General features: G+C 41.8%; 1 protein-coding gene across 3 annotated transcripts in view; it reads left to right on the top strand.

Annotated features, from left to right (window-relative positions):
• LOC146788641 (putative cation-transporting ATPase 13A4) overlaps positions 1-18,685 on the top strand; it is a 750,103-nt gene that overhangs the window by 182,702 nt on the left and 548,716 nt on the right. For all 3 annotated transcript variants that reach the window (XM_085635845.1, XM_085635843.1, XM_085635846.1), the window contains exon 4: positions 16,517-16,587. In XM_085635845.1, the coding sequence (XP_085491971.1) occupies positions 16,517-16,587 (71 nt within the window). The remainder of the gene's footprint in view (positions 1-16,516; positions 16,588-18,685) is intronic.

Genomic DNA, 18,685 nt, shown 5'->3' with positions numbered 1-18,685 from the left:
ATTTTTGCGAGGTTAGAAAGCATACATATTTGGAGGGACAGGCCATACCTTACTTATCAAAGATAGTGTGGCAAAGCACCTTTCATCATTTCAAAAATGAAACGTTTAGTTAGGACGTTGTACTATGTGAAAATTCCTGCTTTATGATTAGAAGTAATGAATAGAGGACTTTTCTATAGCATTGTGGCACAGGTAGAAAAGGTTTGTGATGATGTACACTTTAATTTCTTTTGTCCAGAACAGGACTCTATGGAAAATGAAGAGTTGATAACAAGAGGAGTTGCAGAATAGGACACAGGTATTATAGTTGATTGCTTTTAAGAAGAGATTACACAATTTAACGCAGTGTTCTCTGAAATACCAGATTGTGTTTGTATTTGTTTTGGACACACTCGCAACTAGATTGAAACACAAACTGTTGACTTGTATGGAAACAGAGAAAAAGAAAATAATGATAACTGGCAAAAGTTTGCTGTGTACTTATTTATAGAGGAACCCTTTGGCTTGTCCACACAGTAAGTTATATGTAGGTACTGTTACAATAAATTTCAGGACAATAAAATGCCAGGTAGAGCTGTGCATAACATGTCAATACTGGTTCCTATTCCACACCCATTTCAGGGTTTTAAATGTTTATGAGTCAATTCTTATCAAAAGTATACATCTATTTCCGGCTGTAGCCTGTATGGAGCCAAAGACAGGCAAGTTAACAGGTATGCAGAAAGGTTTAAAAGGTAGAGTACCCTACTGGATTAGTAGTGTTTCACAAAATCTTCAGCAGGATACTCAAGACTTTTTAATGGTAATGCTTGGACTATTAGAGGAAGAGGATGTGAATATCATTTAATTATTTTGTTTAAGTTATACATGGAACAATAATTGTGAACATTTTAAATTCACCTGTAGCACTGAAAGTAATTTGGAACGATTCCTCTATTTGACGTTACCAGATTGTAAAGTTGTGACCTTTGAAAATGTAGCCAAAAACACCCATCAAGATATGACCTGGCCAAACTGCGGATTAGAACTTAGGTGTACGTTGATATTACAAACATATGGGAAATATGTCATAGTCATGCTACAATGATTCAGAGTTATGTCATGGAGGAGTTAATATAACCTATGCACAATATATTAAAGATGTCAAACAGGATGGGCAGAGTACAATGATACAGAGATGTCATTCAAATCAATTCTTTGTAAAAAGCTAACAAACTTATATCTGCTATTTCTAGAACCAAAGTTCTTTGGATAATTTACGATAACAAAGTGTGATATTGTGAAATGTATATTAATTATGTCTGAGACATTATTCGGTCTATTAAGGGTATTAATAGTATAAAAAGAATTAGAATTACTAACTAGAGTGGAGGTAGTGAAATGTTCAGGACACATAGGAGCACAGGACTTTGTGTCCAGAGGAAACGAGTTAGCAGACCAAGCAGCTAAAGAAGCAGCTAGAGGCACCCAACCAACACACCAAATTCTCCGTGCAAGACAAAAAGAAGAAAATGAAGAACATAAGACAGATGAGATAAACATATTCAGAGCAACAACACATGTCAAGACTTTGCAGCTACATCTCAGGGACCTGCAAGAGGCATCAACTGAGTTTGAGAAAGATCTATGGAAATAGAGAGGATGTCAACAATCTAGCACTGCCTGGATATTTAGAAAAAGCACTACAGACAAACCATGGATGCCCCAACAGCTATTGATCATTGTTTTAGATCAAATACATCACACTGCCCACACGGCCATTACTCCTATGTGCAGTGAGTTACACTCAGAACGATTCATGCCAAAATTACATGAGATGGTGGTGACTATGTATTTAAGTGAGTGCCAAACCTGCCATGAATATTCCCCAAAGCGAACTTTAAAAGTGATCACATCAACAATAACATGCCCACATGGTCCTTTCCGAGCTTTGCACATTGACGTTTTTGATATGTTTGATAAATGCAACAACTACAGGTATCTCTTAGTTGTAGTCTGTCCATTCTCAAGATGGCTAGAAGCAGGCCCATCTGTGCATTGTGATGCAAAAACAGTTGCTAACTTCCTAGTAAGAGAGGTTATACCGAGATGGGGAGTCCCAGAAGCAATAAGAGCAGATAGCGGTACTCATTTCTCAAATGATGTCTTTAAGCATATCATAGAAATATTAGGAATAAAGCATAAACTAACTTCAGCATATCTCCCCCAAAGTAATGGAATTGTAAAATGTATTAACGGTCTTCTGAAAAACAAAATTAGCAAATTACCAGCAACTTTGAAGAAAACAATGGTTACACTGCCTTCCCATTGCATCATTCTGAATATGAAACACACCAAGTAATGAACATCACCTCACAACCCATCAGATAGTGACAGGGAAGTCTAATAAAATGCAGCATCCTCCATCCAGACGAAAACAGATGCTGAAGCTAGCAGAGAGGTACTAGTGAAGGAAATGTATGACTATTTGTCTCAAAATGGTTCTCTAAACAGGTTTGACGGTATCAATAAAAGAGCTCCAACAATCCTGCAGAGCCAGACCCAGCCCCACAACCAGGAGACACAGTGTACATCAAGAAGGTCATCAGGAAGTGGACAGACCCTAAGTCTGAAGAAGCTTACACAGTCACTGAATCAGCGGATACAGCGCTGAAAGTGAAAGACAGGATACCATGGATCCATCTTACCCACATACAACGGACAAACAAGGCTTAATACCAGGATAAGTAGAGGAAATACAAGGGGGGAGTCTGAAGAAAGGAGAAGCAACCAGAGACATCCTCCCCTGCAACATAGTATTTGGACTTTTGTTTCACCACAAACAGATGTAAGATATGTATTTTGTCAATGTTTTTGTTATGCACGGCTGGATTGTGTATGTATATATATCACATTGATTCACCTAAAGAATTAATGAGCAACAATGATAGGGGTAATAATAGCAATAGTGACAATGTTAGGTTAAACAAGTATACACATAGGGAAACTAGAGAAGCGAATAGCGTCCACTCAAACACTTACACTAAGGATGACAAAATCCATACAGGATTAAACGATAACACATGGTATGCACAGATGAAGAACATTGGAGAACAGACCACAAATACATCATGTTATGTGTGTCCATTAATACCTCACTCAACCTTCATCCCAATCCTATACTTAGCAAAAGAGTTAGACCCAAACATCACCTTCTGCTTGACACATTTTCTTGCCTGTAAAGTAAGAGGTCAAATCCAGCCCTATTTATTCCCAGAAAGAAATAGATACACACAATGCCTCTGCATATGAAACAAGTAACAGTTTAACCAAAATCATAACAGACAGATTCATGATACATGAAGAACTAGAAGAAATGGGAAGAAGAGGGCAAGTATTAGGAAGTGATAGAAGACATGAAATCCTAAAAGAATATATGATACAGTGGGGAAAGCTAGCAGTATACAATCCCGATCTTAGATGCAATAATTACACAGACATTTCCGGGAGTCCCTAAGGTGGGTGTGAAATATGGCCAACAATGTTATTAAATGGATCCATTTATTCACAGGAGGGGTAGAGTCATAATCTCATAATTTCTCGCCAAAAAGATCACTGTGGGAGGAGGGGGTCAAAGGTACACACACCAAAGGGTATAAGCCCTTTTGGAATACATATGCCTCTAGTTACATCACTGTTAGCCCTACTCCTAAAAATATAAATGTAAATAAATTAACACATTTTTCTTTATGTTTTAAGGGAAATGGTAGAGTTCCAGTGGGGATCAACCATAACTGCAGCACTTCAACAAATATAGGATGCTTACAACAAGCACCACCTGACTAATGGATTACTACTAGCAGTGTGTAGAAAATGTCTATGTCCAACTGCCACCCAGATGGTACGACATCTGTTCCCTGGTGACCCTGCATACCCATAATTACAGGGGAGGATATCTCAGTATTGCACAAACACCCAAGGAGTAAAAGGATTTCCCTTCTTCACCAAAAAAGAACAAGAAGAGAAACTGAGTATTTCGGATGGAACATATACAAAGATATCCCACAAGACTTCTGACTTTTTAATGAAATCCAAGTGAATGCAGGAGGGTCAATACCCTTCTTCACCATGCAAATAAAAGCAGATGCAAGGTGGTTGCAGATCACAATGTGAGACCTTTTAAAAATGATGACCGATACGGATGAGGGCTTTAATTCAATTAAAGAATAACTAAGAGCCATGAGAATGATGGTAACCAAAAATAGAAATGTGTTGCATTTGCTCACAGCTTTTGACGGTGGAGTTTGTGCAAAAATAGGAACTGCATGCTGTACCTTTATTCTAGGAAATGATGCCGGAAATGTCTCTCTAACCAATGCCATACAGACTTTACATGATTTAAACAGACTATGCATTAAGAAGGAGGTGCCACAGATGAATGGTTCTCGAACTGGTTTAGTTGGCTTCCAAATTGGGTATATGGACTGTTTAAATCCTCACTTCCAATAAAAGTGGTGCTGCTGCTTGTTATGCATTGTATCTTCCAATTAATATTGGAGGCGCGCCAGTGGCGAGCCCGTCTCCGCCCGTCCGCGCCTGGCCCGTGCCCAGCGCCAGAACCCCTGGACCCCACAAACGCCACTACGCCAGACACCGCTACGACACCGCTGCCCTCCACGCACTCAATACCAGCCAAAACCACAGCTGCTTCCAGGCCACCCCGAAGCGCACCCACTGACCTTTCTCCTGCTGCAGCTGCAGCTTCACCTGCGAGAGCCAGCAAACCTCCAAAGACCAGACCCAACCACCTCCGCTGCATACTCCTCAACACCCGCCCTGCACACAGACACGCCGTCGAACTCTGGGACCTGATCGACACTGCCGCCCCCGACGTGGCCTTCCTGACCTAGACCTGGTGGAACGACTTCTCGGCGCCTGACATCGCCATAGCCATCCCTGACGGCTACAAGATCACCCGCAGAGACCGCACCAACAGAATCGGAGGAGGAATAGCCATTGTCCACAAGCCCACCCTCAAGGTCTCCACCCACACAAAGGACACCCTCAAAGGCGCCAAACACCTGCACTTCCAAATCCACACCGACCCCATCACCACCCTCAGAGGAACGCTCATCTACAGACCCCCGGGACCCAGGGAGCTGTTCAGCGACTCCATTGCCGGCCTCGCCAGTACCCACGCACTCGCCTCCACAAACTACATCCTCCTCGGGGACCTGAACTTCCACCTCGAGAACAACAATGATGCGAACTCTGTCACCCTGATCGACAACCTGGCAAACCTCGGCCTCAGACAGCTCGTCACCACACCCACCCACGCTGCCGGCCACACGCTGGACCCCATCTTTTCCACAGGCACCCACGTCACCTTCGACCACACCACCAAACTCCACTGGACCGACCACCGCTGCATCCACTTCACCTTCAAGAAGCCAACCACGCACCACCGTACCCAACAACTACCACGTCGCTGCTAGAGCAAAGTCACCGAAGACCAACTGACCCCCACCCTCGCCCAGAACCCACCTGCGGCTGCCACCGACCCAGACACAGCAGCCCGCAACCTCAGACAGTGGATTGAAGACTGCGCCAACACCCTCGCACCACTCAGGAAACCCCTCATCAGCCACGCCAGCAAGAAAGCCACCTGGTTCACCGACGAGTTACAGACCTCCAAACGCGCCTGCCGGAAACTGGAGAAGAAATGGCTCCACGATCGCACACCTGACAGTCACGCAGCCCACAAGGACGCCACTCGTAGACACCACTACCTCATCAGAATGGCCAAAAGATCCTCCTTCAAAAACAGACTGGACAACAACGCACATGACAGCAAAGAACTCTTCAGTATCGTGAAGGAACTCTCCAACCCCAGCGCCAACGCCAACGACGTCCCGCCTTCACAAGAGCTGTGCAACGCTCTGGCAACTTTCTTCCACCAGAAGATAGCAGACATACACAACAGCTTCAACATCCCGGTCAACCCGACCGCGCCAGATTCCTCCCCCGCGAACAGCACCTGGACCAACCACCTGACCTCTTGGACCAACATCAACGACGAAGAAACACGCAAGGTCATGAACGCCATCCCTCTGGATCACCGTCAGACCCTTGCCCTCACCACGTGTTCAACAAAGCCGATGCAACCATCGCACCCCAACTATGGAAGGTCATCAACGCCTCCTTCAAGACAGCCACATGCCCGGACAGCTGGAAGCACGCCAAAATCAACACCCTCCTCAAGAAGCCCAAGGCAGACCCCAAGGACCTCAAGATCTTCAGACCCATCTCCCTCCTCCCGTTCCCGACGTAGGTCATCGAGAAAATCGTCAACATGCAACTAACCCTCCACCTCGAAGACAACAACATCCTGGACCTGTCCCAGTCTGGGTTCAGATGAAACCACAGCACTGAAACAGCCCTCATCACCACCACAGATGACATCAGGCGACAACTTGACAACGGCGAAACTTCATCCCTCATCCTTCTGGACCTTTCAGCCGCCTTCGACACGGTCTGCCATCGCACCCTAAAAACACGCCTTCAAGAAGCTGGGATCCATGAGAAAGCCCTCAGCTGGACCACATCATTCCTCTCCGGCAGAACTCAGAGTCCGACTCCCACCCTTCCTATCCGAAGCCACCGACATCATCTGCGGCGTACACTCAGCCCGGCGCTGTTCAACATCTACATGGCCCCCTCGCACAAGTAGCCCGTCAGCACAACCTCAACATTATCTCCTACGCCGACGACACCCAGCTCTTCCTCTCCCTCACCAAGGACCCGCACACCGCCAAAACGAACCTCCACAAGGGAATGAAGGCCGTCGCCGAATGGATGCAGAGCAGCCGTCTGAAACTGAACTCGGACAAGACGGAGGTCCTCATCCTCGGATCCACCCCCTCAGCCTGGGACGACTCGTGGTGGCCTACAACGCTGGGAATGGCACCCACACCTACCGACTACGCACGCAACCTCAGATTCGTCCTCGACTCCTCCCTCTCCATGTTGAAGCAGATCAACGCCGTCTTGTCCTCCTGCTACAACACCCTCCGCATGCTCCACAGGATCTACAAGTGGATCCCGTCCGAAACAAGGAGAACTGTTACACAGGCCCTCGTCAGCAGCAGGCTGGACTACGGCAACGCACTCTATGCAGGAATCCCAGACAAACACCTGCATCGACTACAACACATCCAAAACGCCTCCACACATCTGATCCTCGACGTATCCTGATGCAGCCACATCACCCCCCACCTGAAAGACCTGCACTGCCTCCCTGTCGACAAGAGGATCACCTTCAAACTCCTCACCCACGCAAACAAAGCACTCCACAACACCGGACCAGCCTACCTGAACGACAGACTCAACTTCTACACCCCTACCCGCCAGCTCTGCTCAGCAAACCTCGCCCTCGCGGCTGTCCCCCGCATCCTTGGAAAGACCATCGGCGGCAGATCATTCTCCTACTTCGCCGCCAAGACCTGGAACACCCTCCCACCCACCTACGGCAGACCCAGGACCTGCACACCTTCAGAAGACATCTCAAGACCTAGCTCTTCAAGCAGTAGCGGCTCCCCCCCTCCCTTCAGCGCCTTGAGACCCTCACGGGTAAGTAGTGTGCTTTACAAATTCCTTGATTGATTGATTGCTGTAAAAATGCAGTCACAAAATTGGGAAAGGGAATGTATGTTAACAGACAGTTTACAAGCCATAGGTCCAGGATGAAATAAGATAACACAACCTCTGAGCTAGTTGAAGAATCAATTAAAGGGGGGAATGTTAGTATAAAAAGTATTAGTATAGACATTGAGGAGGGGGGGCCCAGAGAACAAGTCACTAAAAACCCTCACCAGTACAGAAATGTATATGATTAGGCAGCAGTAGCTTCAGGTTAATAAATTACAGTAGACGAGCTCAGAAAGAGAATAGCTGTAACCTTTGATACATACAGATGGTAGCTAGAATCAATAAAAAAAACACATCAGAAGTCTTTGATACATCAAACAAACCAGTATTGACAGTTCCTCCAGAGAATATTCATGCGGGGGGTGGTACAGGGGAGTGTTGCAAGTAAAACAATCATCTTTGAGGTCAATTTAGTAGGAAAAGATTAGACACAGGGATGATTAAAATATGTTGCAACAAGAACAGGATCATGCACTCTGTTTATTCTGTGGTTGAAGAAATCGGCATGTAGTCAAATTGCACAAATCGAATAACATGCAGTCAGATCACATGTTCTGCTTGAGCTAAGGGTTTAGGATACACAGATTGCACAAACCAAATAACATGTAGTCAGATAGTACATAGAACACATAGTCAGGAGGAGGGTGGGAGTGATTGCACCAATGAATGTAGGGGTTTGAGAGGATTGGCTTTAGATGTGTAATGTTGCTCAAATATGGCCAGTGTTGGTCACATGATTAGTATGTATGATTCAGCAAAAATACACTATATAAGGGGCAGCCTCCTGCAGCCGATTTCAGAGTTGGGTGGCAATCCTACCTGGGTTTATTACTCTCCCAGCCTCTGTAAAATAGAACCTTTATACTCCATCACTTACTCTTGCTTTTTTATCTACTTCAATTAAGGTCTATCCAACAACCTCTACACGCTGCACTATATAATAAAGATGTCAAAAATGATGGACAGAGTGCAACGACCTAGAGATGTCTCTCAAATCAAGACTATGTTAAAAGATAACAAAGTTATATCTGCTATTTCCAGAACCAAAGTTCCTAAGATAATTTGAGATAACAAAATGTGTTATTGTGGTGAAATGTTTCTGAATGATCGGTTTATAAGACATTATGTGGCCTGTTAGGGGTATTGTGTACAGCACACTGTTAGAAATGAAAGACTGTTTTTAACTGAAGGAAATTCATTTATAACACATTACAGGACTACATTCTGTTACTACAGATAAACATTAATAGAGGTACTATAACACCATCAGTCTTAAGTTGCATCTAAGAAGTCTCTTTTCCACTTCACCATTGTAACTTGTTTTGGTTGCCTAATGTTCAAAAAGAAATCCTAAATTAATTTTCTTTGTTTACAATTATTCACAGTGCTTCAACTGTTGCATTAAAATAAGAATACAAATGAAAAACTATGGTTCTTCACATTCTTGAAAATCAGATCCACAGACCACTTCCCAGCTGTTGCGTTGGTGTTATAGTTCATGCAGAAGGTAGCAAAATGCTTTAGTTCTGCTGACATTTCACTGCATCTTTCTTGCACTTCAGCTGGACATTTGTTGTCAGGAGGAGAGGATGGAGGTCTGGAGGCTGATGATCACTCTCCTTGTTTTTATCTGTGGAATTTTAAGTTGCTTCTTGTGGTGTGCTTTCAAGTGGTACAACATACTTGTTATACCACATGAATATTTTTTTGCTGTGCCCCGAGATAATGTCTTGTCACATATAATACACTTCACCAATGTAGCTGTAAAAATGTGTAAATCAATTAAAGTTTTTTGTTTGGTAGTTATGTTCTATTTGTGAGTTCCGATGTTGAAAGTTGTTCGAAACTGTTGTTCTTTTACAAGTGTGTTATTAAAATAAAGTTAAACCATTATGCTACTAAACAGCTAGGCAAAAATGTCTATATATTTGTTTTACACATTGTCATTGTCGAGTACCTTTAGCTGACGAGTTTCCACAGGAGCTGATGCTTGCTCTCCACTCCCCTACTCCACTACTGCGAGCACTAGGCTCACGAGCAGCAAAGAGGGGGAAAGGGGAATTGGACAGAAAAGAGAGACTGCACTGTGTCTTCTTCCAGGACTGGTCTCGGAACACCTTCCTTAGACTCCTGAAATGAGAATTACTAAGCAACAACTCTACAAGAACCAATCCATAGATTCATTTATGACATTGACCCAAACTATACCTGTCCTGACACAGTGGGTAGCTGCTCTCTGTACTCTTTCTGCTAGTACCTTTAGTGAAAAAAGGGCTGAACGGTTGACAAACCGCTTCTCCTGCAAAAAGAATAAACATGTAAGCCCAGTCTGCCTGAGTTCCCTCCCAACCTCCTAGTGACAGTCTTTACCTATTTGCCTACTAGTAGATATCCTATCTTTTTGCCCATGAAGGTAAATGTTCTAGTAGGAATGTTGATTTGATTCTTCTTTCCTTTTCCAGAGCTCTGTGGATTTAGCCGGTTGAATTGTACCTTATATATATATATATATATATATATATATATATATATATATATATATATATATGTATATAATGGCTACTGCATCGCTATCTCCCTCGGCGAATGTCTTTCTCTAAACTCTCCTATTTACAGTCTTTTGAAATTCGATGAAAGTAGAACTCTGCTCTTGCTGACTGACTCAATTGCTGCTGCGAAAACGTTACAGGACCATGACTCAAAGTTTTTCTGAATTAAGACTTGCTGACTGCCTGAACATCCTGTCTTTCTCCAACTGCAAGTCACTGGGCTCTTTACTGAGATGAGAGCAATACGAAAAGTAATGGAAGGCTTCACTTACTTCTCAGAATGTTCGCTTCCAGAACTTGCCCTCGCAAATCTTCAGCGGAGCTGACACCTTACTGGACACCTTGAATGACCAAGTACTTTACTCACAGAAACATGTTTTCTTGAGACGAACTCTAGGAACAACTCGGACTGGAATCTCCTGAAGAGCAAGGAGCTCAAAGAAAACCTCCTCACAACGGGGGTTTGACGGTTGAAGTGCGCCGCGTTCTAAACACGCGCGCGCTAAATCAACTCTGAAACACTGCATCGCTACCAGCGCGGAATAACCAGGGAGAAGGAAGGACCTACCAGCGGCCATCTTGGAAAGGGAGGGGAATGAATGAGCCTAAGCGATCAATGAGCGGAGAATGGCGGAGAGCGATCTTACAGATACGCTTCTGCGCCTTCCCCGCACAAACCTGACCAGACCACTGGGTCGTAGCCTCAATGTGGGGAATCTAGCCCTAAACGAACCAGACCTGACAGTCATTTGTATTTATGACTTCTTACGTCATTGTGACCTCCGTTGTTGATGTGAAGAAGGAAATTGCTTTTGTGATGTAGTTATTTTGACAAACGAATGCAAAGGGGATCTTAAATTAGTATCTTACTAAATAGCTACACTGAAACTTTATGTAAAATATGTCTATATATGTGTTTTACACATTGTCAAAAACACCCGGTATTCGCAGTGTGTCCTTGACAACTGCACTCATAGAATCACACAGGTACCTCCTATGCATGCATACAATCACCCAGGCATTATTCATGCACTTATGTAATTACCCAGACATTACACACTCACTTACAGAGCATAGGTCACTCGCACACCCAGTCACCAACCTATACAGCCACTAACAGACACACTCTCAAAGTTTACAGGTTACAGATAGGAAATAAAATTATAAAAACCTTTGAAATTCACTGAAAAAAACAAATGTTACAGGAACGTTATGGTTAGGAATTAGCATGTAAAAAACCTTAGAAATTCACTGAAAAATCCAAAGGTTGCAGGGGAGTTATAGTTAGGCTGACATTTCACTCATTCATAACCTTAGAAGTTAAACCATTATGGGGCATATTATCAAGACAGGCGATAAAATTATCGCCGCTTTAGCGGCAGAAAACTGCCGCTAAAACGGCGACAATGGGCTTGATAATATGCTCTATGGAATTCTAATTGAAGCACATGTTAGGTGTGAAGGACATCTAACCTGAGCTTCAATTGGAATTCCATAGAGCATATTATCAAGCCCGTCATCGCCGTTTTAGCGGCAGTTTTCTGCCGCTAAAGCGGCGATAATTTTATCACCTGTCTTGATAATATGCCCCTTTGCTACTACTAAACAGCTATGCTCAAACTTTCTGTAAAATAGGTTTATATATTTGTTTTACACATTGTCATTTGTATTTATGACTTTTGACATCATTGTGACCTCCGTTGTTGCTGTGAAGAAGGATATTGCTTTTGTGATGTAGGTATTTTGACAAACGAATGCAAAGGGGACGTTAAATTAGTATCTTACTAAATAGCTACACTGAAACTTCATGTAAAATATGTCTTTATATGAGTTTTACATATTGCCAAAAACACCCGGTATTCGCAGTGTGTCCTTGGCAACTGCACTCATGGAATCAAACAGGTACCTCCTATGCATGCATACATTCACGCAGGCATTACTCATGCACTTATGTAATTACCCAGACATTACACACTCACTTACAGAGCATAGGTCACTCGCACACCCAGTCACCAACCTATACAGCCACTAACAGACACTCTCTCAAAGTTTACAGGTTACAGATAGGAAATAAAATTATAAAAACCTTTGAAATTCACTGAAAAAAACAAATGTTACAGGAACGTTATGGTTAGGAATTAGCATTTTAAAAACCTTAGAAATTCACTGAAAAATCCAAAGGTTGCAGGGGCGTTATAGTTAGGCTGACATTTCACTCATTCATAACCGTAGAAGTTAAACCATTATGTTACTAAACATCTAGGCTCAAACTTTCTGTAAAATATGTCAATATATTTGTTTTACACATTGTCATTTGTATTTATGACTTCTGAGGTCATTGTGACCTCTGTTGTTGCTGTGAAGAAGGAAATTGCTTTTGTGATGTAGTTATTTTGACAAACAAATGCATAGGGCATGTTAAATTAGTATCTTACTAAATAGCTACACTGAAACTTTATGTAAAATATGTTTATATATGTGTTTTATACATTGTCAAAAACACCCGGTATTCGCAGTGTGTCCTTGACAACTGCACTCATAGAATCACACAGGTTCCTCCTATGCATGCATACAATCACCCAGGCATTACTCATGCACTTATGTAATTATCCAGACATTACACACTCACTCACAGAGCATAAGTCACTCGCACACCCAGTTACCGACCTATACAGCCACTAACAGACCCACTCTCAAAGTTTACAGGTTACAGATAGGAAATAAAATTATAAAAAGCTTTGAAATTCACTGAAAAATCCAAAGGTTGCAGGGGCGTTATAGTTAGGCTGACATTTCCCTCATTCATAACCATAGAAATTCAGCAGTTACAGTTAGCTGAGCTTACTGTAACTCGTGCCCCCGCAATGGGATCCGACTTTGGTCATCGCTCAAGGGGACTGATTATACTTGCCTCAATAACCACAATAGGAGATATTTCATCAATAGAGGCACAAATCGAACACCAAAGTGCAATCCAGGCAGTGATGATAACACTCAAGTTTAACATGAAATGCCAGCAAATCATAATAATTAACACTTATGTGCACCCCAAACAAAAGTCAAAAGCTGCAAAAGAGCTGGTGAATGAGCCGAAAAGTATAATGGAAGAGCGGGAGGCAGAACACATCATCCTGGCAGGCGTCTTTAATCTACACCCTATCGGGTCTGGGCCAAAAAAGGAACTTGTGCAAGACCTAACCACTGCATGGTGAATACGGAATCAGGGCCCAGCAAACTTTGGGAAACCAACAAGATGCTCGGCGCACTTGCTCCAAGAACTTGAACACCTAAATATGAAAGCACTGAACGGCTGCTTCAAAGAGGACAACCCATCGGTTCCTACATTTCACTCAACAAATGGCTCCTCTTACCTAGAATTCACTTTCATAACCTTATCTATGTTCAACAAAATCAATTCCTACAGAATAGCCAACAATAACCTTCGTGAGCACCTATCTCAGGAAGTGATATTAAAAGGAAACACAGAACATCTACAGGAGGAACGCAAAACAATTGGCACAGAATTAACCTCGGACTTCAAACGAATAAGTGCAAAACTAACACAATCAAGGAAATATCAGCGACTGATAAAATACTTCATTGCCAAGGAAAAGACATGCTAATCCAACCTGGGAAAAGTATGGGGGAATTTCATAAGAACTTTTGAGGAGCAACTTGCTACCGGGATAGGAAAGAAACTGGGAAAATCTGTGGCAATTAGCCCAGATTTAAAGAATCTCAAACGCACAATAAACCAAGCGCTAAGGCAGCTTTGCAAAACTCCCCAAAACCTATATCTTCAAAGTGATCTGATGAAACTGAAGGCACTAATAAAAAGAAATAAATGGGATCAAAACAGATTAAAGAATGAAGAACTAGGGACAGGATACTCCAAGATGGCAAACAAAAGAACAGCGCCAAGTTCTGGCAGACGATCAACAAAATTCACCGACCAAACCATCCAGGAATAAACTCCAACATAACAGAGACTGTTTGGGCAGAATACCTTTCTAGCACCTTCATCAATAATGCACAAAAGGAGGATGAGGCAAACAAAGAACCCTGGATCACCAAAAATTACAGAGGCACAATGCACAGAGTAAAAACTATACAAAAGACCATACAAGCAATGCATAATGACTCCCCCGGGAGTAGACAAAAATATCTGAAAGTAGAAACTGTAGCAGGTCCCGAATCATCATCTTTCAACAACAAAGAGTGGCATGAAATAACTGCAACGCAGATCAAGAGACAAGTAGCTTGGGGCAGACTCGAAGGATCCCCAGGGCCCAACTGAATTCCTCTAATGCTGTACAAGCACGACGCAGAATACTGGAGTAAAGCATTAGTCCCGGTTTTTAAGGACATAAAAGGTGCACTCACAATCCCAGAGCCCCGGAAAGGGTCAATAATTAGTCTAATCTTTAAAAAGGGTGACAGGAATGCTCCAAACAACTATCGATTAACAGACCTAATCAATATTGAGGCAAAGTACTATGCAGGAATTATCCTGGAAGAAATAACAACCTGGGCATCAGAAAACTCTATTAACCCAATAAACCAAACTGAGTTTTTCCGTGGACAAGGAACCACCACTGACATCATGGCACTAGACCTGTTGACGAACGCGGCTAAAGTGGCAAGGTATCCCTTATTTTTATGTTTTATAGATTATACCACAGCCTTTGACCACGTAGATTGCGCCAAACTATAGCAAAAACTGGATAGCTGGAGGTTACCAAAACCCCTTTTAGACCAGCTGATACTGCAACACACCGATACCTGGGTCAAGATTGAACTAGGAGCAGGAACGCACCTCTCAAGGTGAATCACCACCTCCAAAGGGCTAAAGCAAGGGTGTATTTTAGCACCCTCACTCTTTAACCTCTTCCTAGCTGATCATCCTGGGGAATTGGACAAGAACACATCACATGCCCCGAAATTTGGAAAAATGTAGCTGTCTAACTTGTTATACACAGATAACCTAGTGTTGATAAGTCGGACTCCTATTGGCCTGCAATTTCTCCTGAACACCACCATCAGTTTCTTCCAATACAACGCCCTAAAAATAAACCTTAAGAAAACAAACATCATGGCAGTAAACTATCACAAAAGGAAGAAAATCAACTGGTATTTAGATGGGAAATGGCTGGACCAGACAACGACCAGACAACAAACTATAAATACCCAGGAATCCTGCTGGACCACAAAGGCTCATTCAAACCCAAGCTGGAGTCCCTACGTATGAAGGGCACCATGAGCTACCTTGCAGTGAAGCCCCTGAAGAAAATGCTGCCGGATCTAACACTTGACCATTTATTACAGGTGATACATGCAAACTTACAACCAGCGCTATGTATGGGTCAATACTGGTGAAGGATGTGGGTCCTTCACAAGAAACTAGTCCATAATCTTCTGTCTTCTGAGAACCAAGCAATCTGTTGCGACTCTCTCAGGGTACGAAGGCATGGCAGTCCAAGACCTACTCAGGGGAGGTGGTGCCCGCTAGTACCCCCGTGGTGTAGACACCCTTTTGATCCTCCAGCGGACCAGCAGAGTACTTAACGTGACCCAGAGGTGTAAGTCAAGGGCCCAAATATAATTAGAAGCCCATTCAGAGAAAAATCAATCTTGAAGTTCAGATCTGAATTCAGTGTCCTAACTTACCATAATATTGGTGTGTCAACTGAGTCCCTTGGTCTAACTATAGTGAAACTGCAGTTGGGGGCAGATTTCAAGATTTTAGTGATACACAGCAAAGCACTAAAAATACTATTATAAGGCCTGCACAAGTCAACAATGATCCATGAAGGGTTCCTTCTGTTAGAACCTACTTCTGCACTGGTCCTTGACTGAGTTTGTGGGTAGTTTTAAACACAGCCTGCACACAAGTGCACACAAGTGTGTGCATGTGTTCACATTCAACCAGCCTAGAGCTTGTTGTTACCCTAGCTGCGATGGGCCTTATCATAAAAAAGTCCCACTTGTAGTTAGCAAGCCATATTCTATTTTAACAGAGCTTATAGTGACTGAGCCTTTGGTAGTGAGACTCATTCACAGAAAAAGTCCATAAACCAAGGTGTCCAAAAAGTGAATAATCCAGTTGGGGATAAATAGGCTGAACTAATTTATCAAAGTACCCTTTCTTTTGGACGCAAACTCATTAACATCAATTCGTAGAAGGATGACATTTGGAACTTTGCATATGTAACCTTCTCTTATATGATCAAAACGTAGTGGAATTAAGTGGTCTTCTAATAAGGTCATGTTTGTTTCTGCAGGTCCGATTTATTCAGGTACAGAAGATTCGGTATGTTTGGGACAGCTCTGAGAACCGGTTCACGAAAATTGGGTATGGTTTGTTTTCTCTACTCAAATAATCGATCAACTGTTTGCCTTCAACTGGTGAATACCCTAAATATCGATTCCAAAATATAGAATGGACAGAATATCGACTCCAAAATATAGAATGGACAGAATATCGAGAATCAAAATATAGATAGGTCAGAATATCAAAATTGGGGTACAAAATATCGATTTCCATAATATAGAATGTAAAAATATAGAATTCCATAATATCGACTTTAAAAATATAAAATCCCATAATATCGAATTTTTTTTAGTGTTATGTATGGTAGTATATGTGTTAAAATTATGTATTATGTTTGTAATGTATGTTTAAATTTTTTTAATTAATGAATGTTATGTAATTTAATTTTTGCGTAATTTAATTCCGTAGCGGGTTGTGGGTTTATAGGGGAATAGGGTGGGAAGTAATTTAATTATGGTAAATTAAATATTACTTATATTTAAATATTTAAATTAATTATTAATAGGTCATTAATTTTTATTAATTGATAATTAATTTTTATTAATTGATTAATTGCTCATTATGTTAATTTTAATTTTGATTATTAGCAGCGGGTTGTGGGTTTATAGGGGAATTGGGTGGGAAGTAATTTAATTGTAATAAAGTCAATATTAATTATTTAATTTATGTGTATTGATAATTAATTGATAATTAATTATTAATTGGTAATTAATTTGTGTTAATGGGTAATTAATTTGTATGAATTGCTAATTAATTTTTATTAATTGCTAAATATTTTCATTAATTGATTAATTGATAATAATGTTAATTGTATTTTTTATTATTGGGAGTGGGTTGTGGGTTTATAGGGGAATTGGGTGGGAAGTAAATTAATTGTAATAAAGTAAATATTAATATTTTTATTTATGTGTATTGATAATTGATAATTAATTTTTAATTGGGAATTAATTATTATTAATTGGTAATAAATTTTTATCAATTGATACTTAATATTTTTAAATGGCAATTAATTGTTATTAATTGGTAATTATTTTTAATTAACTTTTTTATCAGTATTGATAATTAATGTAATCTTATTTTAAATTTAAATCATTACTTTCCCTACTTTTGTATTCTCAGGAGTGGGAATAGTATGTTTTACCCTCTGCTATCGAACTCTTTCCCTACTGGTGCACTCATTGGAGTGGGAATAGTAATTTTTACCCTCCTGCTATCCAACGTTTTCCCTACTGTTGCACTCTTTGGAGTGGGAATAGCAATTTTTACCCTCCCGCTATCCAACACTTTCCCTACTGTTGCACTCAGTGGAGTGGGAATAGTAATTTTTACCCCTGCGCTATCCAACGCTTTACCTAGTGTTGCACTCTCTGGAGTGGGAATAGTAATTGTTACCCTCCCGCTATCCAACGCTTTCCCTACTGTTGCACTCTCTGGAGTGGGAATAGTAATTTTTACCTCTACGCTATCCAACACTTTCCCTACTGTTGCACTCTCTGGAGTGGGAATAGTAATTTTTACCCCTACGCTATCCAACACTTTCCCTACTGTTGCACTCACTGGAGTGGGAATAGTAATTTTTACCCCTGCGCTATCCAACGCTTTCTCTACTGTTGCACTCTTTGGAGTGGGAATAGCAATTTTTAATCTCCCGCTATCCAACACTTTCCCTACTGTTGCACTCACTGGAGTGGGAATAGTAATTTTTACCCCTGCGCTATCCAACGCTTTCCCTAGTGTTGCACTCTCTGGAGTGGCAATAGTAATTGTTACCCTCCCGCTATCCAACGCTTTACCTACTGTTGCACTCTCTGGAGTGGGAATAGTAATTTTTACCTCTACGGTATCCAACACTTTCCCTACTGTTGCACTCTCTGAAGTGGGAATAGTATTTTTTACCTCTACGCTATCCAACGCTTTCCCTACTGTTGCACTCACTGGAGTGGGAATAGTAATTTTTACCTCTACGCTATCCAACGCTTTCCCTACTGTTGCACTCACTGGAGTGGGAATAGTAATTTTTACCCCTACGCTATCCAACCCTTTCCCTGCTGTTGCACTCTCTGGAGTGGGAATAGGAATTTTTACCTCTACGCTATCCAACGCTTTCTCTACTGTTGCA

The sequence above is a fragment of the Triturus cristatus genome, chromosome 11, assembly GCF_964204655.1.
Source record: "Triturus cristatus chromosome 11, aTriCri1.1, whole genome shotgun sequence".
Taxonomy (NCBI): Eukaryota; Metazoa; Chordata; class Amphibia; order Caudata; family Salamandridae; genus Triturus; species Triturus cristatus.
Note: the sequence above shows the minus strand (reverse complement) of the source record. Positions and strands in the feature narration are given on the sequence as shown.